This window comes from Manacus vitellinus, unplaced genomic scaffold, assembly GCF_001715985.3.
Source record: "Manacus vitellinus isolate BGI_N305 unplaced genomic scaffold, ASM171598v3 scaffold_16_pilon, whole genome shotgun sequence".
Classification (NCBI taxonomy): Eukaryota; Metazoa; Chordata; class Aves; order Passeriformes; family Pipridae; genus Manacus; species Manacus vitellinus.
Window position 1 is genome coordinate 10,853,313 of NW_021939189.1, and position 17,135 is coordinate 10,870,447.

At 35.4% G+C, this 17,135-nt stretch overlaps 1 protein-coding gene across 1 annotated transcript; it reads left to right on the forward strand.

The window, feature by feature from the left end:
• The first annotated feature begins 3,048 nt into the window (after window positions 1-3,048).
• On the forward strand, window positions 3,049-16,885 carry COPS2 (COP9 signalosome subunit 2). Its single transcript, XM_029958792.1, has 13 exons — window positions 3,049-3,081; window positions 3,543-3,656; window positions 4,717-4,794; window positions 5,397-5,522; window positions 6,800-6,889; window positions 6,999-7,076; window positions 7,931-8,105; window positions 9,115-9,293; window positions 9,427-9,479; window positions 11,603-11,700; window positions 13,328-13,410; window positions 14,481-14,539; window positions 15,321-16,885. Exons 1-13 carry the CDS (start codon window positions 3,049-3,051, stop codon window positions 15,463-15,465), a joined length of 1,311 nt encoding a protein of 436 aa, XP_029814652.1. The 3' UTR covers window positions 15,466-16,885.
• Window positions 16,886-17,135: the final 250 nt, after the last annotated feature.

The following is a 17,135-nucleotide window of genomic DNA, read 5'->3' on the forward strand; positions in this document are numbered from 1 at the left end:
AGTTCCTGTAGAGCTGGTGAATGACAAACAGTGAGCACTGGGGGGCTGCTCTCTCAGCCCAGCAGGATCAGCCATCAGCAAGGACTCTACAGCATAAAACCCTGAATTGCTGCAGGGAAGGGCAAAGGGATGCTGGGACCACAAATGGACAGGGAGGATCTGGGAGCACTGGGTGCTCTTAACCTGCCTTTGCTGCTGGAGAAACTGCAAATGGATCCATGCACTACAAAGGATGATTAAAGCTGACTGGGGTGAACTGACTTCTGTGTGTGCTCATTTTAGAATCTGAGGCTTAATGTTTTATAGCTGTTTACTGGATAAAATGAATTTTATGAAAATACGTAATGTAATAAAGACTTGTTAATTAAATTGGTTCCTTGGTACTAATTTAACTTTTAATAAAACTATCTGAAAGAACTATGTTCCAGGCAGAGTAAGCTATGTCAGGGGTTTTATCTCCATTACAGTTGAGCTAGTGTGGTAGTTTTTCTTCCCCCAAGAAGTGATGGGATGAGATTCTGTTGTTTATAACAGAATGCATTTAGAACATGGAACAATGCTTAAATAATGTCTTAAGCTCTTTAACTCCATTTTTTTCCAGACTCTATCAGGGCTTTCTAATTTTTCGAGTACTGATTAAAAAAACCCACTTGCTTGGTTTGATCTCTGAGCAGGGAAGAACCCAGGGGTTTTCAAAGATCAGTTCTATATACTCAGGCTATTTTTTTTTCATTTGAACTTATAATGTTGATGTCCATTTGAAAAATATCACCAGGATCTTAATTTTAAAAGTTCTTAGACCTGTGACATTTTTTACATCAGCTGGAGATAAAGTATCACACAGGTGATACTTGATCTTGAAGTTCTAATTAAGAGTGTTGGTCACTATGCAGATTGTTAGGTCTAGATCCTATAGTAGAAATTCCTAAGAGTTATTTAGAAATCCTTTTTGTAAACTGTATGTTTCTACTTAATTTGCAACAAACTTCTAAACTAGAAGGGTTGTGCTGGGAAAGTTGTTCAAGCAGGAAGCAGGGGCATTTAAAATGAGGATGAGGAAAGGTTAGGCTTTTGCTATCTGAATTTATTGTTAAAAGAGCTTTTCTGTTTCCAGAACTGAGAAGGAAATGCACCTTTTTCTTAGTTTCACCTTTGAGGATACAGCTTCATGCTTCCCTCCTTCTTTCCTTTTGCTTTTGGCAGAAGCTGAATGTTACATTCGTATCCTACTGCACTAAGCCATCTCTGCCTCAAAAGAAGGCAGAGTGCTGGTCCTTCTGAATTTATCACCACTGATATAATTAGCATCAGTGCTTGAATTAAGATACAGTGTCTACATGGCTGATTTTTTTTTTAATATCATGTACACATTAATGGCATCATCTCATACTTAGTTCAAGGTTTGAAAGTTTTCTTCACAGCTATTAAGTCTAAATATGTCTTTTAAAGTAACCACCTTACATTTTGTCCCTTAAAACTTTGAGTCCTTATCAACATCCTGAATCTGATGTGAGGCAAATAGGCATCAAGTGAAATAAAAATACAGCTGTGAGACTTTGATGCATTTCAAAGCATTTCCACTGGGGAAAAAAATTATCGCTAGACTTAACACTTCTTCTTTATTATGTATTAATATTATGAAAATAGCTTTATGGGATATTTAAGTATCATTGAGGAAAATTATCTGAAAAAAGGTTTCTTGCTTGAATCCACATCCAGAATCCCTGCCAGAGCTAAGAAGAAAATTCAGATGTTCCTGGCTTTAGGGTAAAAAAGCATATCGCCTCCTAAAAGGAATTAATTTAGTTTGCTTTCCTTTTATCTTTACAAATAGACACTTCTGCCAGAAATATTCCCCATTGTTCAAGTTAAGCATAAACAAGGCATCAGCTGATTACACACATCTTAAATGTTATGTTGTTTAATTTTTGGCAGCCTGTATTTCCATAAGGTGCCTGATACAGCTGTTGACATCATGTTCACGCACTCGTAGCTGCTGCTCCACCAGAGCTGGATCAATAAAGACTTCACAAAAACAAGCTGACCAAAATGAAAGCCTGCCCAATGAAATGAGACACTTCCTGTTTTCTTTGCTGTTTTCAGTATTAAGTTTTTATAGCTCTGTGGGAATTCAGAAAACAGGTTTGTGGAATTGAGACCATTCATTCTCACTAATGCTAATACTTTGTGGAGTGAAAATAAATACATACATGGGCAACTTGCCTACATGTTACAAATAGAAACATTAACAGGTAGAAGGACAAATGTCTCAAGTACCATGTTTAATAAATTCTGAGCCAACTGTGAGCTCCCATGATTAATTTTTCCATTAGAACTTTAGAAAACTGAAACTTTGAAAGATTTGCTTTCAGTGCAGGGAGGAGAGAGCTATTTTAAAGCTTCTCTTTTATCTCATCTTTTTTCATTCCTTCTTATGGTTTTGAAGGAGTCCATTAATAGTAGGATATGAATGAACAAGAGTAAATGTGCCTGATGAAGTACAATAAAAGAATAAAATCCAACCTAAAAAAGACTACCTTGCTATGCATTGTTTATGTTGTTACAATGGAAAGTTACTGTGACAACAGTAACTTTCAGATTTAAACAGATTCTGTTAAACAGTTTATCCCCTAATAGCCAAGGACCCTATTCAGAGGAGTTGGCTCGAAAATTCAGAGGTGTGAAGTGGTTTTGAATCGTGTACACCTCTCATGAAATTCTTATTTTAGCTTTGTTAGTGTTTTGTAATTCAGACACACAACGTTGTCCTTCAGCAAAAGAAGATAAAATGTGTTGAGGAATTTTCATCAGGAAAAGTCTCGGAGTACTTTTTTAAAAAATAAAGTAATAATTGGTAGAAGTAAATACTTCAATTTGTTTGGCACCAGTGTACATGATGGGTAATTATTTGATTAAATTATTGTGCCTGTGCCCCACCCCACTGTCTTTGGCAGCATCCTTAGCATTTTCTCAATCATCTCCTGCTTCTCAGCACAGAAGCAGCTGGTGTTCTCATTATTCTTTTTTTTTAAATTTCCTTACACGAGTATGAATCGTTATGGCATAAAAAGGCAGATTGGAGTGAGATTCATGGAAGCATTTGATATCCTCCATAGCTGAATCATTCCTTGTGCAGCAGCTCAGCCCCAGTCTGTTCTGGGGATGGCAGAGGTGGCAGAACAGGGTGCCTGTTGGAGAACCAGTGGGCATCTGTCCTTAAACACGGGCACTGGCAGAATTCCAACAATACAGTCTGTACTTGTCATAAAGGTGAAGCTGGTAGAGCTGTGAGTTCATTAATGCAGAAAGAAATCTGCTGGCAGGCAGATGTTGGTGGTTGGTGAGTCTGGTCTGGTAATGGGAGAGATTAAATCACCATAAGGGTCTGTACCTGTCACAGGCTCTAGAACTGAACACTTCCTGTTAGCTCCCAAGCATTCCATATCAGTTGGAGCAATGTCTTACTATATTTTATCCATTTTCAGCAGATTATTCGATGTTCTGAACCTTTCTTTTTTTCTCTTTTTCCCTTTAAAATGTAGGAATATTCTGAGGACAGCAATTCTGAACCAAATGTGGATCTGGAAAATCAATACTACAATTCCAAAGCTTTGAAGGAAGATGATCCCAAAGCAGCATTAAGCAGTTTTCAGAAGGTTTTCCATCTTTATGTTCTATCTCCTCTTTTTATATTAATTCACATTTTAAAATACTTGCTTACCATTTGAGTTATTTTCTGGAATTTTAAGAATAATTTTTAGGTTTACTACTGTGCTAAATTTATCACTGGACAACTTAAAACTCCTGGCTGACTGCCTTTCAGGATCATTCTTAGGGATCATAAATAGGACATGAAATAGTCTTATTTTATCACAGATCTGAGTTTTTCATCTTCAGGATTTACTAAGTTAATTGAACAGTTCTAAATGTGTTTTCACGTGTCAACAATAGAAACCAGATCCATTTGGGTTTTTTTTAATGGAAGTGTTTTCCCAAGTGGTTTATGTAACATATTATATTTGGTTTACTATCTGATTCCAAAGCATTAAATGTATAAATACTAAGTGACACAGAGTTTCTTTTCTTCATCTCAGTTTTAAATTTTTTGTTTGCACACTGCTACCAGAAAGCAGTATGTTAGATGTAACTTTTTAAAGGAAAAGTAGGTATTTGCATCTCTTGGCTTATTTACAGTGTATGACAGAATTATATACATGACTTCAAAAAAACTTCCCAAAATTTTTACTTACGAAACATTCCCTTAACTATGTTACTTTAAAGCCTAGAAGCTTTTCTGCCGTGTGTAATTCAGAACTGTACTTCTTTAACTAATTTGGTCAAAATTGAGTTGAGTCAGTTTTGCAGGGGGTGTTAAAGCTTTTTTGTGCATATGTATTTATGGAGCAGTGGTAAAATTTAGTGTTTGGCACTAAAGTTCAATGTTTGCTGCTAACAACAACAGCAATCACATTCACTCTCCCTACAGCAGCTAAGTTGTGAAAACTTGTAAGATACAAACCTCTCACCAATCTTTTCAATAATACCAGGAAAGAGTAAAATCAAAGAACAGGGCAGAGTTAAACATTACTTGGTAAGGAACAAAGTGGGGGGGGGAAAGGCATGTATGGGATGTGTACATTTTAAACAAGATATAAAATGGATTTAAGTTTGAATAAAGCTTTTATAAACATTGTGCAAAAAATTCTTCTATTTCAGGTATTGGAGCTCGAAGGTGAAAAAGGAGAATGGGGGTTCAAAGCTCTGAAGCAGATGATTAAAATAAACTTTAAATTGGTAGGAATTCCAGCTATCACTTGGGAGTAAATGGCATAAATACGTATTTGATCTAGAGACCTTAAGTTATTATTCTGATTTACCCCCATGACAACTAAATCTGCCAGAACTTGTCTTTTGCAGCCTTTAGTGGCTACTACAGACCTGGCAGGAAAATGATGGGGTGGTTGCAAGTCAAAGGCAAAGTGGATGCAAAGTAGCTGCTGTAGTCAGCTGATACTCTCTGAAAGTCTGAGGCTCAGTCCTTGCTGTCCTGAAGTATCACACCAGTGAAAATATTCATGTTCTTGTGTGTGTGTGCCCTGCACCAAGACAGAGCAGTGAAACATTTATATGCTGCATGTGCAGCTGTTCCAAACAGTTGTATGGCCAACTGTGTTTTCTTCATTGAGATAAATATTTTAAATGTCTATTCCATGCAGTGCTGATGAAGTTATTTCTGATTCTGCTGCTTATGAATAACGTGATGTAAAAGTTCAAATAGCAACCACTCACTACTGCATAGTCCTGTTATGCTTTCTTTCCTGTATGCACTTGCAAGATACAACTCAGTTTTTAATCATTAAAACAAAAATTATAATGTAATTTTGTTTTTCTTTTAGACTAACTTCCCTGAAATGATGAATAGGTATAAACAGCTACTGACCTACATACGGAGTGCAGTTACAAGGAATTACTCTGAAAAATCCATCAATTCTATTCTTGATTATATCTCTACTTCCAAGCAGGTTGGATCATCACTTCTTTCATCTTCATGGTTTTCTGTTTTGCATGTTAACTATGGACTTTTGTGTTTGGTTTGAGCTTTTTTGATCTTAGATAGATTATATTTCCCACATTTTGTGGATTCTGTTAAAACAGATAACTTTTCATAGATTTGTCCTTTTTTGGCAATACTTACCTGGGTTTTCTATGCTCATAAATAAATACTTTTTTTTAATTAGCATATTAGCTGCACAGTATCCAGTGTCCTCTCAAAGTAATTTTTAATTAAACAATACTTTTTTTTTTTTTACTTTTGGGGAGGAGAGGGGAACCTTTGTAGTGAAGTGTTGGTGTGAAATGCTGTCTGAGTGACCTGTGCCAGTGAGGTACATGGTCACAGCCCAGCTCCTTTTCTTTTGTGTTGGTGTAGAAGCTTTACAGAGAGTAGGAAGCTCCCCTAACTGACTACCTGGGAGGATCACTGGTCTTCAGTGATGACTCTTCAGTCATTATCACAATCTTTCCTGTGGAAGTGAAGGTTTAGTAGCTGAGTGGTGGGTTACCCTTAAGGTCTAAAGGATTGTCTTAGACTATTCCTTTCTTGGCAAAGATTAGTCTCTGGTCTAAATGCAATTGAGCCAGACCTGGAGGGACAATCTGGAAATCTTAATTTTATGTATAGTCACAGATCTGCTATCCCCAAAAGAACTATGACCGTAAACAATACTAATGCATTCTCTGTTTTACCTTGTAAAAGGTAACACTCAGCACTATGATTTCCATTTTAGATGTTGTATTTTTGGGTTTTGTGCAGAGAAAAGGTTTGAAACACTCAAGAGGTTTCTTTCACTCAGCACTGGTAGTACAGAAAGAAGGGATCTTTTCCTTTGACCGTTTTCCTCTCTTTGTAAAGTATATTTTCTTTTTGATATGTAAATCATTTTTAGTTTTCTTCTTTTTAAGTAGGAGCAATGTTGCCTGTGTTTGTTACACAACATCAGAATTCTATTCCTTGGTTATATAAGATGGGCTCTTATAAGATGCCTTTCATTTTTCACAGATGGGTGGAAATCTTGGAATGTGAATGCTTTTTAATTGTGTGTTTCATATAAGAAAAACAAGTGTAGTTAGTTTTGTTACTTTAGAAGCTCTTTACAGTTTAAATGCAGACATTCAGTAAGATACAAATACCTTTCTTATTTTGAAGTTCAAGCATGCACTTTTAGTTTGTTCAGATTGACTTTATTAACAGGTACAAATTTGCTGTTTACAATTATAGAATTCTGATTTTTTATGCCAGATGGATTTGCTTCAGGAATTCTATGAAACAACACTTGAAGCTCTGAAAGATGCTAAGAATGATAGATTGTGGTTTAAGACAAACACAAAGGTAAAATATATAACTTACTGTTTTTTGCTTTTGTTTGACACCTTCAGCTAACTCTTATACTTGTGAAATCTTAATAGACCTCAGTACTTCAATTCTTTTTTCATTACAGCTTGGCAAATTATATTTAGAAAGAGAAGAATATGGAAAGTTACAAAAGATTTTGCGTCAGCTGCATCAGTCGTGCCAGGTACCTTTATATTTTTAATCACTGTGCCTTAGTAAACAACATTGATTTGGGGGGTTTGGTTTTTTTTTTTTCACATCTCTTGTTGGCCTTTGGGGCATGTTGCTGAGCTTTAGTACAGAGGGAAGAAATTCTGTGCCTGATTTAATTTGTTATCTGTTTGATAACATTAAAAAAAAAAAGATAAGTGTTTTATTCCTTGCTTAAAGATGATTTTTAAAAAAATTATTCACAGCTGCTGATTAGGTTGCTCTTCAGTCAGGTGCAAGGATGAGAAGCACATATCAATTATCTATAATGCATAGACATTCATTTTAAAATATAGCAAAGATTCCACGTGAGCTTTATTCAAAACTGAAAGTACAGTTGTTACTTTCCCATCTGGAAGGAGAAAAAATAAATTAGCCGTGCAGCCTGCTGTGTGTGTTTGTGACAGTTTTCTTCTTTCAGTATGGAAAATAGGTTACAAATGTCTGGGAAATGGTTCTGTTACAGGCAGCAGAAGATTGTATGTGTTATCTGTATATATGCATTTGTGTCAGTCATTGCATTTATGTACTGAGAGTGTGATTTAAGCAAAGTGGGAAAGAATAATGGGTAAAGTTTTGAGGAAAACATTTAATTACACAGAAATACCGACGTTTTAAATAAAGGGCTTCAAAACTTGACCTGTGATAAGTTTGTCAAGTATTATGTTTTCTGTTAAGAGTTGTATCAAAATTGCAGAGTTTTTAGGAATATTCCTATTTCTGACAGGAAATTACTGAGAGTATTTGGTAATCAGTTTTTTACTAGTATAAAACTGAAATTGCTGTTCTCTTAAAATTTCACAGTATTTATTACTTAATCTGTCCTAGACTGATGATGGGGAAGATGATCTAAAAAAAGGTACTCAACTATTGGAAATCTATGCTTTGGAAATTCAAATGTATACAGCACAGAAAAATAACAAAAAACTTAAAGCACTATATGAACAGTCATTGCACATCAAGTCAGCCATTCCTCATCCGCTGATCATGGGAGTTATCAGAGGCAAGTTCATCTTGAATTTTTCATTTAACTTCTGTTGCATGGATTAGTTTTATGAAAATCTGAGAACTAATGGGGTTTTTTTTCAGTTCCAGCTGTAAAGACAGAGGATCCTGTAGATTCAGAGGCTGCTGTCTCATCATGTAGGATGTAGCTCTGCTGTTCTGGTGCCCGAGTACCAGATGCACTGGTCAGAAGGGCAGGACAGTTGGCCACATAAATGTTAGGAAAGAAGCAGCAGAAAGAAAAAAGGAAGACTTGAGCTGTTTGGCACCATGGCAAGCAACAAAAGATAAATGCAAAGGCATTTTCAGGGGATGAAAACAAAGGCTGGACAGGAAGGGCTGCTGGCAGAAGGGACTGCTGTTTCTGTAATCCCCTTTGGTAAATTTGTGCTCGATGTCTCACCTCACTGAAATTCAGCAGGAACTGAAGGGCTTTAAGATGTACTTGAAAATATTATTTATTATCTGCAGTGATGAATTGTAGTGGAAACACGCTGTGTGTCTTGAAAAAAAACCCCTTCTCCAGAATACTGTTGTGCCTTCTTCCTTCCACTGCTGTAGGCACTTGCACAGACAATCAGGCAGCAGTGGGTACTTCAGGAGATAGAGAGTATTTCTCAGTTTTTCTGTGCAGTTTTGCTCAACAGATAGGGAAAATTCCATAAATATAGGAAGTCTGTTGCCATTGAAATGGACATAAATTCCATTTCAGTTTTTAGAGTATTTTAACATAAGGGTGAACTAATTATTGGCTCTGAGGATTAGTGTTCTTTCAGTTTTACGATGTGGGTTGGGTTTTGTTTGTTCTTCTTTGGAATGAGTTTATCCAGATGACAGCGCTGTATGTGAAGGCCCTAATGCTTTTTTTTTCCTGGTGATTTCAGAGAATGAAATGACTTCTGAAAATATTTCAGTAATCTATTTAGAAATAGCGTGGAACTTGGGTACAATTACTGTAGTCAGCAACAAGCACACAGTGTTCCTTTTCATCTGTGTTTTCTTTTCAGAATGTGGAGGCAAAATGCACTTAAGAGAAGGAGAGTTTGAAAAGGCACATACTGATTTTTTTGAAGCATTCAAGAACTATGATGAATCAGGGAGCCCCAGAAGAACCACTTGCTTAAAATACTTGGTCTTAGCGAACATGCTCATGAAGTCTGGAATAAATCCATTTGACTCTCAGGAGGTATTTTTTTCTTTTTCCTTCACATTCCCCCTCCCCCTTTCTGAGTTTATAGAGAAATTACTCAAAAGATGAAAATGGAAAAAAAAATATTTAAAATCTAAGCTTGCATATTGTGCTTTCTGTTCTGTTGTAGGCTAAACCATACAAAAATGATCCTGAGATTCTAGCAATGACGAATTTAGTAAGGTAAGATTTTAATTTTTCTGGAGGAGAGAACAAAAAAAAATAAAAAGATATAGAGTCCAAACCAAAATGAAATATTTTTAGAGATGGCTTTTCTCTATACAGCTAAGACAGTTATTTCATCAATATTGAGCAAATATTTGTACTGTTTTTCTTAAGAAACTTACTTAGTATGAGATACCAAAGTATCTGTATTATACCAGGTAGGAATACCAGAGACAGGCTGTTTCTTCTACTATCCTGAATTTCTTGTGCAGTGGCAAAAACCTAATTTCTATCCTTAAATAAAAACTGTCCCACCTTGTACTACAACTGGTCTTTAGGGCTGACTAAGTTGACTGACATGTCATACCAAAGCCAATGGAATAATTTGATGCGTGGATATATCATGATTACTAAAGGAGCTTCATAATTTAGCAATAAAAAAACTGAACTCTCAGGTGATCTCCCCTATCCTTCAAAAACACATGAAAATCAACAGAAGACCAAATTACCTCTTACAGGCAGCTGTGATATGAGGACTTTCAGTGTATTAAGATCCTAAGTAAAATAAAGTGAACTGAGGCAGGTTTTGTGTACTGTGCTTTGAAGCTGCCCTATTCCATCCATTCTATCCTGCCTTTGCTTTATCAAGTTAAAAAAAAATAAACAATACATAGGAAAAGCTTTCCCACCTTTTCATTAGGTAAGAAGTAGTGTCTGCTCACGTTCTGAAATGCACAGTTGATCTCCTGTTGGAACAAACCCTGCTCTGGTACCGCTGTGGTGCTGTGCCATTGTATGCATACAAATTGTTTCTGGAAGTGAGGGTGTTCATCCATTTTTGACACAGTGGTTGAATAAATTATTTGGCAGTTCATTAAGAGACTATTCCCAGTAATTCATTCCACTTTAGATGTGTTTTTTCTACTTCACTGTCATAGTTCCTTGTGAATTTGAGGCAGAAGGAACTCCAGATGGCCTTACCCAATCTGATTTTATTCATATTTCTAATTTATATCTTTTATCTTGACATTTGAGTATAACTGCTTCTATAAAATTAATAATGCAATTAAAGCAGTGTAGATAAGAAATATGCAGAAGATAAAATTAATTTCAAAGATTACAATTATGTTTTTAATCCTTTCTATACAGTGGGAACTTATATGTTTTGCATATGATAAAAAGAGACTTCTGAAATAAACAATAAAATATACTGAACTGAAATTCCTTTTAACTGTTAAGTAAAATTTACTCGTTTCATGTGATACAGTCCATGCCATTCACATAACTCCATTTATAAACTACTCAGGTTCTACCTTAAATGTAAGAGGTCTTTTTCTTGCCCATTTTAATAAAGGATGAATCTTTTTGACCAGTTTCAAAACAATTTTAAAATGTACAAACCAGGAAGGAAAAATAAACGTTGTTTTTAAAATGTTTGATGTCAGTAATAAAAAGAAGTCGAAAGCATGTATTTAAAGAAAAAGGTCTTGTTTCAGTGGTTACAGCTCTTGATCTTTAAATGATGCTGTGGTGCCACTACTGAACCCACCTGTTTGTAACCCTTTCTCAGATAACAAGATTGACTGACTAGTTAAAGGATATATACACAAATAAAGTATAAATAAAAATCTAAAACATAATTTTATGCGAGAATTACTGATGGTTAATCCTGGAAGTCAGGATTTCTTCCACCTTCCAGTATTTTTAGAATTCAGCTTAAGATGGACATTGTAGAGACAGCAACTGCCTTCTACGCTCTTTTTAGCTCTTATTTCTGCCATGAATTATGAGTTATTGAAGCCAAAATTCATGTAATGGTACTTTTCAAAACTGGCTATTTTTAGGGTCTAGGCTTTTTTAAAGAAGTAAGTACAGAAAGTACAAAAGTTTTGAAACTAGAGTGCACTTGTGGAATGACTAAATGTTCATACTAAACTTTAGTAAACGCTCTTAAAATTGAAATAGGAGAAAGGTCATTTCTGTTGCATTTCATCTTGAGACAGTTTTTTGATTATAAAGGTTCTGAATGTAATTATTTGCCACCAACGCTTAATACATGTTGGTATAGAAGATGTAGAACATACTCTTATATAAGTCTGTAACTTGTAGAATAATAATTCAGTCTCTTGTTTTTTCTGAAGTGCCTATCAGAATAATGACATCACTGAATTTGAGAAGATTCTGAAAACAAATCACAGCAACATCATGGACGATCCCTTCATAAGGGAGCACATTGAAGGTATTTTTGAAGGCTATTTTAATCCTTTTTGTTTTCACTACTTGGTAAGCTGCTGGCTTTTTTCTATTTTTTTTCTTCCCTGTGGTTTACTTTTCTTCTTGGCAGACTGAGAGTTCTTTGTAATTACTTGTTGACAATTCCTTCGCTGTTTACAAGTTCCTTAGGAGTTGGTCAAGGCCAGCTTGCATCCAGGCATGTGGCATGTCTGTGAAGAATTGCAGGAATGGTGGAGAAAGTTCTAGCAAGAGGGGATGTTCTAAGATAATATCTGTGGTGGTGTTAGGACACTGAGTATTTTGAGTGGTTTGGTTTGGGTTTTTTTGTTTCCCATTGTAAGGGTGAAATAAGAGCAGCCCTTACCTGTAAAGGTGGCTTGTAAAAAATTTTTGGACTTACACTACCTATACTTAATAAACCAGGAGAACACATCAACACATGCCTTTCTGTTCCAGTAACATGATAAAATAAAGTTCCTCCTGCATTTTTTCATGTATTTGAGAACTGAGAAGTCTCTTTACTTGAACGTAGTGCCCAGTTCTTCAGGTGACTAATAATTCCAAGAGTAGGTGTTGCTGTGGCATTGCAAGATCATTTAGCTGAACAGTTATATGAAAAAAAGAGTTAAATCCAGAGACCTGCTTTTCCTATACTTCTTGTTTGTAAAAGAGAACATGGCAAACAGCAGGGGAAACTAAATATAACCCTGCTACTGCTGCTACATGTTGACTACTGGTGAACTTCGAAGGCTTGTAGGGAGACTATAAGATTAGAGAGATGGATGCCTGAGGAAGAAGATGTGACAGAACTGAAAAGCAAGAGAAGAAGGACAGTTGAATCAAGGAATTGAAGAGGATTATGTGCTAGTGATGTCTCATCTTTTTCACTCGGTAGTGATACGACATGGTTGTGGCTGTAATGTTTACATACCTTGCCTCATTGTTTTAATCTCCTCAGTTTTATTGAGACACATCATCTGGTCTTCAGTGTTTTTTTTATTATATAAACAGTCCTTGTGTAACTAGTTAGGTAAAAATGGATCTAGATTTTTTTTTTCCTATTAATTTATAATTGTAATTTATGCTTTCATTTTATCCCAACTTTCTTTAATAACATAAAAAAATTCTAAAACAGTTACTGCATTACTTTACTGAAGCAAAATCAGACACTTCATGCAGATTGTTTTATACTGTTTCAGTTCCTCATCATAATTATACCACTAGGCCCTGATCTTTTCACTTTAAATGTGAATATTCCCCATGAAGTTAAATGCACACAGACTTTTTAAGTTGCATATCCTTAAAAATACCACTTTTCACTTTTGTACAACACATAAATTAGAGGGACAGACGTACCATGCAGTAATCTTTAGGACTTATGCAGTTAGTTTGAATAAGTTAAATTTTTACCAGAGAATATGTTGCTCCATGTTTAAACAGTTTTTGACTCTGTGTGTCTACCTTCAGGGTTGCACGTTGTTTGGATCCCTTGGATTCTGCTGTGCTTCCCCACCCTCTGAATTACTACCTTAAAAGATGTTGGTATTTAGGATATCTTTCTGTCTGGAGTGGTGTTGCATCTTTATTTCAGTACTGTTGTTTTTACAGTGTTTATTTTTTCTTCTCTACAGAGCTTTTGCGAAACATCAGAACACAAGTGCTTATAAAATTAATTAAGCCTTACACAAGAATACATATTCCTTTTATTTCTAAGGTATGTGTCAGTGGAGCCTTGCATTTGCTTCAATAAATGATTAATAGTGAATAAAAGCTTTTAAATAAATACAGTGCTTCCAGAAATAGATCATCTAAAATACAATCTCCACCATAAAGTAGCACTGATGCACTGCTGGCAGCTTTGCAATGAAAAGAAAGTAAATTTCAAGTGTCATCTGAGTGCTTTTTATAATATGTACTATGATATACTTCTAAAATACTCAATTACCATATTCTACTTGGTGTGGAAAATCGCATTTCTGAAGAGAAGTATAAAAAGTGGAATTTGTATAATTAAAAATGTGATTATGAATGTAAATTTTATGAACATAAAAAATTAAAATTTGAATTCCTTTTGTTCAGAAGGTATCTTAAAATGTCCGTGTTGTATGAGTTACAGAACTGTGGTAGTAGAACAAACCAGCCATTATCATAGAATCACTGAAATCATTGCCTAATCTGGAAAGAACAGAATCAAACCCCAGCGATAAGAGATGACTATTTCCATCTCGTGTGGGTCTGTGATTTTGCTTGCAAAAATTCACAGCATTACAGAATGTGTCATGAAATATTAGAGGTGCCTATTTTTTATCCTTAAATTCTATTTAGAACTCTGTGTGCCTTTTTTTTTAAATTAGACTTAGTGTGTGTAGAACTTGCTTGAGCCAGAAGATGCAATTATGTCTCTAAATGGTTTTGAGTGTAGATCCATTCTTTCCTGATAATTACTGTCTTATTTTATTTCCTGGGGTTTTGTGGTTGTGGTTTATTTTGTTGTTGTTTGGGATATTTTTTATCTGTTTGTTTTTTCAGTAAGTCAGTAAAGGAACTAATTTCTGGAGCTTCCAAAATTTTGCTTCAGCCTTTTCTGAGAAGTTACTGATCTCTTGATTCTTGGCCACATGTACTTTGGTGGAGGTCTTTTTCTTGATAGATCATTATTGAATTGATACTTTTGAACAGTAAGAAACAGAAATGAAACCCAATTCTGTATATGAAAATAAAGATTGGAGGGTTTTAATGTTGCAAAACATGATGGTAACATAACGAGTTTTCTTTTTCTTTTAGGAGTTAAACATAGATGTAGCTGATGTGGAAAGCTTGCTTGTGCAGTGCATATTGGATAAGTATGTACTTTATTCTTGATTATTGATCTTTGATTACTTTCAAATAAACTATACAAGAAGCAACAAAACATTGTTTTGGTGCATTGTGACAATACTAGTTGATTCTAGAAGTGAAAGGTAATGATGCTGATTTTGGATTTGCTTATGAGCAGTAGAGTATGTTGGAAAGATGGGAACCAAGAAAATGACACAGAGAGATTGAGTGGCATGTTTTTATTTTAATTTTTAATTACATAATAAAGTGTTTTGAATTATTATGAAATTATGAAAGTTACTATTCTAAGTAATTGCTGCTTATACCCATGTATATTTTTGAGTACATTTTCAAGTTGACAAATTAGTAGTCTGCTCTCCTTAACTGGAAAAACTTGACTACGATTTCTAAAACCTATTTTTCTGGAGGGTAACTTGTTATATCTACTGCAAAAATAAAATCCACACGTGAGTTTATATTTTTTTAATTTTTTTTGACATAAATCTCCATTTTTTTATGATTCCTTGACTTTCAAGAATTGTTTACCTCATACTGCTTTAGACTTTGTGTGGGTCATAGTTAAGCAGATAAAATGTGCATTGCCCAATGAATAAGTCCATTTGATTTCCAATCATGGTTACAGCTAAATAGGCAGGACTGTCCAGGACAATAATTATAAAGGTGCCGAATTCTGAAATGGACTTTCTATCTCTCTTGTATCAGACCTCTTATTTTACCTTTGATTTATTGTTAGTTCCTATTTCCACCTCTGTTAGCAATTGACAGTTTTTATTTCTTTGCTTCCAGCACTATCCATGGCCGAATTGATCAAGTCAACCAGCTCCTAGAACTGGATCACCAGAAGAGAGGCGGTGCCCGGTATACTGCGTTAGATAAATGGACCAACCAACTAAATTCTCTCAACCAGGCTGTAGTCAGCAAGCTGGCCTAACAGAAAACAAGCTTCTACAAACTACTTAAGGCAACAGTGCAGTGATGTAAACCTTAAAAGAACTGGGAATGGCAAAACTACTGTCGGTTGGTGTGCCCTGAAATTATTGGAGTTATGGCAGAAGTGCTTTTTTGATCAGCTGGTTTGTGTTTTGCTGCTGCATTTATCCCAAGAAAAAAACAGCTTTAATCTCCAGAAGAAAACCAAAATGCCACGGGATTTATGCTGTATTGACATCTTGCCCTAAACATACAACATCCTAGTAATTTGTCAAGGGGCAATTGATGACCAGAGAGAAGATTTTTGTCATGATTTTAAATACACTGACACATTACTGTTGGTTAAATTTAAACATGTTTTACCTGCAGAAATTCTCTCACAGAAATAACCTGCAATAACTTGAAATGCATACCCTTTTGAACACTTCCTTTTCTCATGTATAAATTGAAATGTTTGCTGCATTTTGCAAAATGTCAATTCTCCAAAAATGTGTCCGTATATTTCTGTACCTGCAGTGTAGTAAAGGTTTAGAAGAAACCCCATAATTATAGTGGCATACTGTCACTTAGGTTTCAAGCAGCAAAATAAACAGTGCAGTTCAGAAATTGTACAGTTGTTTCTTGATGTGCTTTCATTATACTTGAATTTTTCTTGTGTTATTTTTAAAAGAAAATAGATACTACTTCAAAAATAGGTATTACTTGATCCTCACCTCATTTGTGAAGGACAGTATGGAGATTTTAAGTCTGAATGCCCTGATAAATATGCTGTTGATTTTTCTTTTTTCCCCCCCTTGAAACAGTGAAACATAAATACTAAAGAGCTGACATTTAGCAGTCTTGCTAACTGACTTCCAGCTTGCAAGATGCCAAACCATGATCAGCCCTGTCTGGTTATGTTGGTGGGTATTTGGCATCTCTCAGGGATATGCTCGGGTTTTATTTTGCTATTTTAAGAATGCAGGTTTGCCAAGCAATACCCTGGGAATAGAAGCGCAGACCCTCTTTGCCTGATCTGTGGTCTTTTTGCCTGGATTCAGTGTATATAAAATGACACTGTGGGTTTGGAGTGGGGCCCAAGTACCATGACATTGGTCATAATGGAATCTCTTCTCAAATGTTTGAATGTGTCGTAGTCCCTTCAGAGCTGCTATTCAAGTCCTGAACTCCTGCCACATAGTAGGCACATGCCTTTTGTGTCCTAAGATTTTGGGATCATCAGATCCATTTAAAATATAGCTGCAGTGGTGACCACAGCACCTTTTATTCCTGTAGCAGATGGTCTGGAGCTGACAGAAAAATTCTCCTGCAGGTCTCAAACGTAGAAGGAATTTTAAAGGGTCACTTCTGTAACTGAGAGTAGTGTGTGATGGTACACAAAGCAGTGCCACACACAGACATTGTAATAGTAGAAGGAAAAATAAGTACATAGAGCAATTAACACCACCCCAAAAATAGTGAAAAAGCCTAATAAATTACACATGTCCATCACATACATGCAAGGCACTGTGGTACACTCAGTGTTCTAGAGCAGGATTTAAATTGGTAACAGGGTGTAACTAAATAGGATAAAATTTATTTTTATCTGAAGAATAGTTATGGCCCTTAGAAAATTATTTTGCTGTGCAGTTGTCAAAGCAAGTGAATTTTTTTTCCTGGAGTTTACACAAT

Excerpts from the sequence above, each read along its gene's own strand:
- COPS2 (XM_029958792.1), top strand. The coding sequence starts at position 3,049 with ATGAATCGTTATGGCATAAAAAGGCAGATTGGA. Across the intron at positions 3,082-3,542 it reads GCATAAAAAGGCAGATTGGA|GAATATTCTGAGGACAGCAA; the intron begins GTGAGATTCATG and ends TTTAAAATGTAG. Across the intron at positions 14,540-15,320 it reads GTGCAGTGCATATTGGATAA|CACTATCCATGGCCGAATTG; the intron begins GTATGTACTTTA and ends CTTTGCTTCCAG.